The sequence below is a fragment of the Capsicum annuum genome, chromosome 8, assembly GCF_002878395.1.
Source record: "Capsicum annuum cultivar UCD-10X-F1 chromosome 8, UCD10Xv1.1, whole genome shotgun sequence".
Classification (NCBI taxonomy): Eukaryota; Viridiplantae; Streptophyta; class Magnoliopsida; order Solanales; family Solanaceae; genus Capsicum; species Capsicum annuum.
In genome coordinates, this window is record NC_061118.1 from 150,181,737 (window position 1) to 150,192,807 (window position 11,071).

The window sequence follows — 11,071 nt, forward strand, 5'->3', positions numbered from 1 at the left end:
GGAATAAACTATGTAGTTTTTTTTCATGTGAGTTTCTTTATGCTACTTACTACTACATCAAATAAACATGGCAATTTCCGTCCTGTACCTGGTCGCAGAGAGCCCTTGTCAGCTCTGTTGTAGCAAATTTGGGTTGCTCTCTGTTATGACCAAAACGTTTACTGTCGCGTGTTTGTAATTTTCAACTATGGATCTCAGGATTAGAGTGAGTGAGAGTGAGCGAGAGGGGTCCTTGCTGTTTGTGGGAGAGGGAAGCTCACCCTTACATCATTCTAGGAATATTTTTTCTCCTTTTGTGGGCACCAATTAATCTCATGCAGGGGCGGATTTACTGGGTGGGGTTCCTGGAAAGAATTTAATAAAGTTTTATAAATAGAAATTCATACACAATTGAAGGGGACTTGATGACATTGAAGATATTCTTGAATTGCTTATATTTTTCCGTGCACATTTTTTACTGATATTATATTATATAATTAACTTTTATTTGTTTTATTCTTTTCTTTTGATTAAAACCTAAATCGAACCCTTTTTTTAAAAAAAAAGGAAAACCGAACTATTTTTTAAAATAATAATGGATGAGTTAATTTTTTAAAAATCACGTGCTATTTTTGAAATATAAAAATAATTTTAAACTTAAAAATTTATACTTAGTATTTATTAACGAAAAGAATATATATATAAATTTTAAGAGGATAGATCTTAACTTTTTAAACAAGTTTAGGGAATTCTGCCAAAAAAGGAACTCAAGTACAGGGAGTGTTTTATTCTTCCGTGCCGATACTCTTAAAATTTATATATATATATATAAATTTTAAGAGGATAGATCTTAACTTTTTAAACAAGTATCTGCCAAAAAAGGAACTCAAGTACAGGGAGTGTTTTCTTCTTCCGTGCCGATACTCCCAACTATCTTTTTTTGCCTTTTTGTCATGGCTATGGACGGAGAACTGTCGCACAAATCTCACAGGTACTGCCAAGAAAAACTCCAAGTTCAATATGAAAAAGAAGCAACATAAACCTAAGGTACTCCTATTCTTTTATTATTCTCTTCTTAGTATTGCTAATTGAATAGTAAGGTATGTTTGATACCTAGTTAGAATTATGTTGTTATTTAACTATTCTGTTTTCTATCCCGCATAAGATAATATGCCAATTTCCTCATAACTTATATATTTATATACATATATATATATATATAGAGAGAGAGAGTTATGTGAGTTTCTAAATTGTAAGCCAAACGTTGTATTCATTTTATCCATGAATAATCTACTTCCTAACGAGCTACCAAACGTTGTATAACTTGTACAAAAATTAAGACATGAATAAGCAACCTCTGTACCTACAACAATGTTAAAAGAATGTTCTAAAATTAAAGGGTATAAAAGCCCCTTGGCCTTTCATGGATATTTTCGGGATTTAACTTTTTACTTTGTGGATTTTCACTTATATTATGTTGTATATGATGGTTTGTAGGCATTTGCATTTAATTCCACAGTGAAAGCAAAGAAATGGCAAGCACAAGCTACAGAGAAGGAGCAGAAGAGGCTCATTTCCCAACAGTTTATCGGGCCACTGGAGAGCCAGCTCCATCTGTAATTGTAGTGCAAGGACCTCCCAAGGTTGATATCACATGTTTGTCATTTACAGATTTGTTTAGGTGCGAACGTGTTTTAGATTTGATCTTCTTATGGATTGTGCTATTATAGGTTGGGAAGTCGCTGCTAATTGAGTATCTTGTGCGGCACTATACGAAGCAAAATTTACCTGAAGTTCGAGGTCCCGTCACTATAGTATCAGGTATGGATTGGCTTCCCACCTTGTTACTTTTTTAATTAGCTTAGTCCAGACATATTAATTGGAAATATTAGAAAGAAAGAATGGTTCACCTAATCACATCCGTGATATTATCTTGAATGTTTATATCTCTCTCCTGGTTCGGTTTGATTGTGATTTTTAATCTATTAGTCATATTCAGCTTTTAATTTGGAGTTTACGGTGGACCAATCAATTTTCCGCCTCATATAGTTATATCACTTTTTAACAGTAAAAGAGGAGCAATTTAAAACATATCTCTCACCTTTAATAACAATAACGACATACGTGGTGTAATCTATCAAGTGGAATTTAGGATGATAGAGAGTGCAAAGCCTTACTCCCGCCTTGCAAGGGTAGAGAGATCGTTTCAAATAGTCCATCGACCCAAATAGCATATCAGAGAAGAAAAATGCATCATTATGATGGGATTGTTAGTTTGATAATTCGAATAATATCACGATTCATTACAGTGGGTAAATAGGAATTAAGATCCACTAATTAATAATATTAGGCTTTAACTTCAGACTGGTTAAATGATAAAGAGATTTAAGTATGGCCATCAATAATTCATGTTAGTATGCTCGATATGGCACATGATAATTGTGCTTTCTGTATTATTTTATCTTTTCGGATGTCAATCCACGCTTTTGCCCTAATGATTATTTTTTAACTTGATTATGTTATCAAGTGGTCGTTTGGTTTGAGGCCAAGGGATAAGTTATCCCGGGATAAAATAAAAGATGACTTTATTCTCTTGTTTGGTTGGAGGGATTAATCCATGTTATCCCACCATTTTCCCCATAGTGATGGGATAACTTATCCCATATACACGGTGGGATAAGTTATCCCGGCTAATCCCGGGATAACTAATCCCGGTATTAGTTATCCCGGGATAACAATTTCCAGACAAAACGACCCCTAATAGTATAAATTATCTTGTGTATGAAATTTTTTGATAAAGGTAACTTTGTATTCACACCAAAAAACTCATCAGATAAGCCTGATGTGGTGAGATTTAGAACCCCCTGGGGGTATCATGCAGAAACAAAACTCAAAAAAAAAACAACTTTACAAATGTCCTATGAAATCCACTAGACTTTCTACCTCCCCCACGATTATCTTGTTTACACCAAAAATATAGCAAACTCAGACTTTTCATCTTGATCTTCTGTATGCTGCTAGCTTGTCCATCATGGGATCTTTCATTCCTTTCCATCTAAAGTGACCACCGGATGCAGGATGGAATTCATTTCCACCAGTCCTCTTTTGATCTTCTTCTTCTACCCATTCCTTCCCATAGTTTCAACATGTCTGAAGTAGTTCTGGGCACTACCCACTAACCCCAAGTATACATAAGAACATGTCCCACAGATTTACAACTGTTTTGCATTGAAGAAATAAGTGGTTGTTCAACTCTGCCTCTTTTTCGCACATATAATACTTTGAGCAAATCTGTATACCTCTTCTTTGTACCACTTCATGGGTTAATCATGCTTTTCTGATCACCAACCATGTGAAGCAAGCCACCTTATGAGGGACTTTGGTCTTCCAGATTAGTTTCCATGGCCACTCCATTCCCATTGTTTGGTTAGAGTTCATTTCCAGTAACAAGATTTCACAGTGAAAATCCCTTTGTTGTGCAACTTCCATATTTGACTGTCAGGCCCATCTGAGACACCTGGAGATACATTCAACACCTGCAAGAGCCCGGCTACTCTACTGATCTCCCAGCCCGGCTACTATACTGATCTCCCAGTCATTTAGAGCCCTCCTAAAAGTCAGGTCCCAACCTTGAGGGCTCCACATCTGTGCCACTGTAGCCATCTGTTGCGTGCTTATAGTGTAAAGATTCGGGAATAAAGTTTTCAGGTTCCTGTTTCCTATCAAGTTTTCATTCCAGAAACTAGTTTTAACCCCATCTCCAATCTTGAATGACAAATTGGAGTTGAAAAGAGGCCATAGTCTTCTGATAGTTTTCCAAACAGAGCACCCAAAAGTTCCAGCTACTTCGTTAGTGCACCAGTTGTTTTGGAGACCATACTTCTGGGAGATGAATCTTCTCCATAAAGACGAGTCTTCATTACAGAGCCTCCAAAGCCACTTCTTCAACAAACTCACATTCTGCAAACTCAACTTCTTTACCCCAATACCACCCTGGATTTTGTTGAGAGTTACCACATCCCATTTGACTAAATTGTACCCAAGTTTCTCTTTATCTCTCCCTGCCATAAGAAGACTCTCCTAAGTTTGTTAATTTTCTTCTCTATGCTTCTTGGAATTGGGAACAGACTCATCATGTAAGTGGGGAGAGCATCCATTACTGATTTAATAATTGTTAGTCTGCCTCCTACATATAGATATTGACTTTTCCACCTTGTCAGCTTTCTCTCACTTCTTTCCAACACTTCACTCCATACTTCCACCTTTTTATTCTTAGCACCAAGAGGCAACCCCAGATATTTAGTTGGAAGGGATGCTACTTGGCACCCTTAATTGACAGCAAGTATCTCCATATTAGTAGCTTCGTTAACTGGCTATAAACAACTCTTATGCCAATTGACATGGAGTCCTGAAATGCCCTAAAAAATATTTAAAATAGCCCTAAGTGTCTGACCTGAGTTACTTCAGCTTTACAAAATACCAAGGAATCATCTGCGCATAGCAGATGTGAGATTTCCATATTATTTTCCCTTCTGACATTTGCAGGGAATCCTTTTATCCATCCATTCTCCCTTGCTTTTCAGATCTTAGAGTTAAGGCCTTCCATTGCTAAGATAAACAGGAAAGGTGACATGGGTCACCTTGCCTCAAACCTCTATGTGACCGAAAGAAACCTTCTGAACTGCCATTGATAATAAGAGAATTTCACAGTAGATATGCAGAATTTGATCCAGTTGATCTAGTTGTTTCCAAAGCCCATATCTCTCAAAGTTTTTAGGAGGAATGACCAATTGATTGGCTTCACCCTACTGTCCACTAATTCATTGGCCAACAGTGTTGCATCCGTTATTTGTCTTCCTTTCAGGAAAGCCATTTGATGCTCATCTTTCAAACCTCCCATGGCAGTTTTTAATCTTTTCGTATTGAGCTTGGCTATAATTTTGTAAACTCCACCAATCAGACTTATTGGTCTGAAGTCCTTCAGTTCTTCTGCACCATACTTCTTGGGTATTAATGCTATAAGGGTAGCATTAAAAGACTTTTCAAATACTTTGGAGGTAGCGGTATGGACTGTGTACAGTTTACTCTCCCCAGACCCCACTTTGTGGGAATACACTGGGTTTGTTATTGTTGAATATTTAAAGAAAGAAAAAAAATACTGTTTTCTTTCCGGTACAAGTCAAATGGGAGGACTTTCGTAGTTAATTGGGATTAGAGTTGTCAAAATGGGTTTGGCCCTACACCATAGGGGTGCATATTGGTTCGGTTGTGTGTAGTATCGGTTCGGTTTATCGGTTTTCGATTTGTAAACACATTAAACCGATAACCGAACTAATAAGATATTCATTAATGGTTTTTGGTTAATCAATTTTTGGCCTTTATCGGTTCGGTGTTCAGTTTAACCGATAAGAAAATACTCCCCTGATTTTTTTTGCACTTTCTCTTATTTTCATTTGTTCTACACTAACTTCATGTGTAAAATCCACACAAACATGGGCGGAGCCAGCCTTCTGTTCGGGGGTTCAACTGAACCCTCTTCGATGGAAAAATATATTATTTATACATGATTAAAATTATTTTTTATTTGGTTATAGTAGGTGTTGAACCCCTTCGACTAAGTTTTCTTTGAATATAGAATCCCATTAGTTGAAATCCTAAGTTTTCTTTGAATATGGAACCCCTTTCGTTGAAATCCTGGCTCCGTCTCTGCTCACAAATTACAAGAATTAAGAAAACAACTATAAAATATAAAAGAAAATAAGGTATGTATTTAAAACCGAAAGCCATTATTGTTAGTTATGAATAAAATTATAATTTTATTGGGTTATCGGTTTAACTATTAACTAAAACCTTAAAATCAGAAACTTAACCGATAACCTAATAAAAAAACTTACCAAACCGTTAAAAGACCGTTAACCCAATAGCCCGAGAATAAACCAATAATATTGCTTTCGGTTTGGTTTATCAATTGAATCGGTTTTTTCACACTCCTCGGCACCAAGGGTGTGGTTTAGTAGTTTGGGTGTGAACCATGAGGTCTCAGGTTTAAATTCCAACGAGACAAAAAGATACTAGGTGATTTCTTTCCATATATCCTAGCCTTGGTGGATAGAGTTACCTAGTACGTGTTGTTGGTGGGACGTGGCCGGCATCCCGTGGTACCAGTCGGTAGTGTTTTGGACGGCGAAAGGCGACAAGAGGCAACAAGGCCCCGCCTCGCCACGCGGCGAGGTGATCACCTTTTGAAAGTGCGGCGACAATTAATACAAAAAAATTAAAATAATATATAAATTATCAAAAGTTCAATAGTACTAATATATTAGGAAATATTTCAAGTCATGGACTAAAAATAGATAGTAGATAGATACTAAAAATCTAGAAGTACTAAAAAAATTTAACAAGTATTTTAATTTTTTTTTACATAAATACATATGCAGTTATTGTTTGTCGGTTACAGTGACAGTGTAACACTGTAGTACTGTTACAGAGGAAGAAAAATAGAAGAAGAGAAAAAGAGGAAAGAGGAAAAAAATCAGTAGACCAATCGAGTAGCTGGAGTTGCCGGATTAAGAAGAAGAAGAAAAAAAAATCAATACTTCCGAAGTAGCTAGAGTCACCGGAGTAGTAGTTGCCGCTGGTCGTCGGAGTCAAAGTCGGACTTGTGAGATTGTAGATAGTAGCAGCCGCAGTCGCCAATCGAGTAAGTTGGTAAAGCCAAAATGGGAAAATAAGTCCTAAACTTAGCTTTTTACCCTAAAACCCTAATTTCTTTAAAAAAATTTAAAAGTCGACGCCTTTGTCGCTTCGCCGTCTCGCCGTCTCGCCTTTCTCGCAAAGGTGTTGCCTTTTGGATGTCGCAGCGCCACAACGACAAGAGGCAACTATGCCTTGCCTCGCCATTCGCCATTGGTGACGTTGCGAGCGCCTTTTACAACACTGAGTCGGGGTGCACAAAAGTTGGCCCAAACACCACAATTATTAAAAAGAGGGCTTCGCCCTTAAGGCCAGCCCAGCTCAATCCCTTGCTAGGGATTGTTTGGGTTATGATTTTTAAGTCCGTTTAAAACTAATGCTTTTAAAGCTATCCCAAGTCTCGGCTGTTCTTGGAGGCTTGACAGAAGTTGGACCGAGGCCGGCCTGTTTACAAAAGATATTTAATTTTGAATTAAAAAATTCAAAGAATATTGCCCCCAAAAGAAGTAAAAACTAGGAATAGTAATTAACTAATAATTCTTAATATCTTACAAAATACTTTACTCGTGTAGTATTCAAACACTTGTTTTTGCTCAAAATTTGTGCATCCATCATGAAGTATTGAAGGTGTGCATCCATCATGAAGTATTCAAACACTTGTTTCTGCTCAAATTTGTTGCACAACTTCATCCAAATTCAAAGTGGTAATATCTTTTAAGTGAATTAAATATTATTAGTTTTTTATATGTGGTTTGATAATGTTTAACTAATTAAATTTGCATATACATGCAGATGAAAATATTAATTAAAACAATTTTATCAACAAATTCATATATGCTTGTAGATGTGTTGGTGACTTGGTGTTAGATTTAGTGATTTACTATAAGTTGCGGTTGAATTATGTACTTTCATATAATTATATGTTATAAATGTCAATTAATTGACATACATTTAAGTTCAAATTTAGATTGAAAAAAAATGAAGGACTATTCCACCCCAACCCGTGGGCCTTTTAGGGCTTGGCTTGATTGGCCATTTTAAGGTTCTTCAACATGAAGGGTTGGTCCGCCTTATCCCATTGAATTGCTTGGCCTGCATAGTTAAGTTGAGTTAGGATGGGCTAATTTGTTTTGACAGCTCTACGTGCGATGAAAGTTAGAAGAATTATTTTGCCTTAAAGATCGTGTAAGCCAAGGAAATGTCGTAATTATTCTCCTTATATCATCTTTTTTTCCTTGTATTTATCGCCTAACATTATTTCCTTTATTCAAACTAAAACTCTTTGTCAAATTACTGCAATCTTGGACTCTCTCCACCTTCCTCCCTCTGCGCACAGTTCTATCATCGCCCTTAGGGTTTTACAATCGCTTTTCTCCCTTCTCCTTGGTTTTCCGGCAACTCAACGTTGGCGTTGTGAGTTCTTTCCTTAATTTTCTAATATTATTTAATTACCAGTATTCGTTAAAAGCACTAAATTTTCCTCTTTACGATTTTCTTTAGATTTGTCATGAAAAGTGATTAACTCTTTATTTGTTCCTTTTGACGTTTATCTGTTTCAATTGTTGTGTGAGAATATTTAGGTTAAAATATATATATATATATGCATATATCTATATCTATATCTATATATATGTATATATGTATGTATATATATATATATATGTATCTATATATACATACATATATACATATATATATATGTATGTATGTATATGAATCCTGAATTTCAGTAAGATTTATGATATGTTTGATGTATGAATGGTTTATTTAATTATCTTTTGATTCTTTGTTTCAAAACTCTTAATTAATTTTAGATCTTCATTTCAAATCTATGATTTCTTGATTTCCAGTCTAGTGAAATTTGTTGATTGTCGATATTTTGATTTCTTTGAACTACAGTTACCAAAGTGATATCTACTAATTGGTAATTGGGAGATTGACATTTCAAAATCTATGAATTTCAGTATAGTGAATGTCTTTCCTTTTGATTCTTATGATTAATGATCTATGGAGTAGAATGTACCTTATCTGTTCATAGATGTTCCTTCTATGAGATCCTAATTTCTCGCATGCTAAACACTTTTGACTGTTTATGAGTATAATTGAGGGTGTTATACTTTAAATTTTTTATTGTTGCTAACACCGTGCTTTTAGTGCAGCAAAAAAATAAATGAAATCTTGGAAGAACAACATGAGTAGCTCTGATGAATTTGTGAAAGACAACATTACTAATGCTGAGGAATTATCTCCCAGGATTGAACAGCACGGTAGTGGAATTTACAAGGTATCATTTTCTTCCTCTCCTTTTTTAGAGTATTGCTATTCGTTTTTTATGAAGACTATACTGGAAATTTTTTATTGTGGTACAACATCATAGCTTTAAGTGGGGTCTAGGGAGGGTAGAGTGTACCGCAGACCTTCCCCTACCTTTGTGAGGTAGAGAGCTGTTTCGGATAACCTTTTTATTATGGGATGGTCATTTCTTCTTCTGATCGATACTTCTGCAATATTCATATGCATCCAGGTTAAACCAACAGCAATTACTCGGGTGTACGAAGATTAGTATTCCTTTCGCTTCATTTGAGCACATCTCATTCCAAGATCATCTTTTGTTATTTTCTTGATGTAATTATGGCAATCTGAACTCCCCTATTTTGCTGAGCTGCTTCTTCAGATCTTGCACTTTTTGATACTACTACTCGCGTTCGTCTTTCCATTTTTTTTTTTTTTTTATGTTTTGGAGAGACGTTGCTGAATACACTTTCTAAATGAGCCTTTGTAAGTGAACTTGTTGAAAGTGCCCAACCTAAATAGAGTGGAGTAGATACAAATGTTTCATGCGACTGACACCTACTAATATGAGTTTGAGCCATGATTGATACGTAGATATCTCTTGCGTTTAGTGTCTGTCCAAGCTCCTAATCCTAGCTTTATAGTCTTATTCGATCTTATCTGATTACAATACCTCTTTTGTCTGTGATTGCAGCTGGCAGAGAATAAAGAATCTGATTTACCAGCTGACTACCTCAGAAAAGAGGACATGAAGATCAAGGATGTGGCTAAGAAATATGTTATGCCCTTCCTTCCAGCGAAATCATTAATGAAGTTTCGGGCCGTGTCCAAAGACTGGAATAATTGGATAGCTAGCCCATTGTTGTCTTACCTGCAGGCCACTTCATTCCGGAGGCTGTCAGGGTATTTTTATCAAAATGTGGATGCGGATTTACAATCTGATCCTAAATTTTTGTCTCTTGATCATCCTTCGAATGGGGTGCCCAGTCCTTCACTTGATTTCTTGCCTGAAAGGGTCAAACTTCTAAGTTCTAGCAGCGGATTGCTCCTTTGTCAGGGGCAGGAGGAGTATTATATCTGCAATCCAGTAACTGAGAACTGGAAACTTATCCCTCCTCATCAAGGTTATCATGGATCTGATCCAGCTGTGGTTCTTGCTTTTGATCCTCATGGCAACATCGAGGCTTACTTTCACATTGTCGCTGCAGTCCCTCTTCTGGGTCAGCCAGGGGTCCTCGTTGAGGTTTATTCTTCTGAATCAAATTCTTGGAAGTGCTCTTCTTCAGAATGTCTAGAGTTAGAAGATGCAATTGTTATAGGTGGGGGATTTTATATGAAGGGAGTGGCATACTGGAATACAACATCAAATGGTGTGCTTGCATTTGATGTGAAAAATGAGATCACAGCAGTTCTACATGTGCCTATTCCACGCGGGAGATCTGGTGCCTTGACTCAGATAGAAGATGAGCTAAGCTATGTAACTGCTTATAATGAGTGTGGGGATGTTTTTATAGTAGATATCTATGGAGGAATGGATATGAGCCTGAGGCGCAGTGAATGCATAAATCTTGGACACAAGAGGTCTTGTCGAGCATTAGAGGAAAATCCCATTGTTAACAATGGTACCGTGTCGTGCCGCGTACTACCTTGTATTAACAGTGGTGATGACATGGTGGTGATCTACACAACTGAAAGGATATATCTTTATCACCTGATTGGGCAGAGGGTTGAGACTCTTATGACTCCGGGACAACTAACTCCTCCGACAAGGTTCATCCCCTACACAAACAGCCTCGCTACGTTACATCATCTGAATGAGTAGTGCCGTTGGTGGTATTTTCTGTTGCTGTCGAGTTAAAAACCTGTTAGTTTCATCAAAACTCCTTAAATTTGCTGCTTCTGCTGTGTTCAGTGTGGAAGTGAAACATCTTCCCTTTTTTTTTTTCTTTTAATTTGTCCGACTTGGATGGTGGGATAAGTACTTTGAATGGCTTAGCGGGTTTAATAGACATGTTCTGGATTGCCGTTTATTTCATTTGCATATGAGTTTGAATGTTTTCTCCCTCACCTATTTTAATATATTTTTGGTGTGTTTGCAAGTTTTTAA

The 11,071-nt window shown here is 36.6% G+C and overlaps 1 protein-coding gene across 5 annotated transcripts; it reads left to right on the forward strand.

Moving 5' to 3' along the window:
- The first annotated feature begins 598 nt into the window (after positions 1-598).
- LOC107839448 lies at positions 599-11,071 on the forward strand. Of its 5 annotated transcripts, none has more exons than XM_016682932.2 (5): positions 599-1,026; positions 1,477-1,622; positions 1,710-1,800; positions 8,827-8,956; positions 9,659-11,071. In XM_016682932.2, exons 4-5 carry the CDS (start codon positions 8,843-8,845, stop codon positions 10,784-10,786), a joined length of 1,242 nt encoding a protein of 413 aa, XP_016538418.1. In that variant the 5' UTR covers positions 599-1,026; positions 1,477-1,622; positions 1,710-1,800; positions 8,827-8,842; the 3' UTR covers positions 10,787-11,071. The 5 variants fall into 5 exon arrangements, with proteins under 5 accessions (XP_016538418.1, XP_016538417.1, XP_047250536.1 ...); XM_016682931.2 differs by having other exon boundaries at positions 600-1,026; positions 8,832-8,956; XM_047394580.1 differs by having other exon boundaries at positions 600-970; positions 8,832-8,956.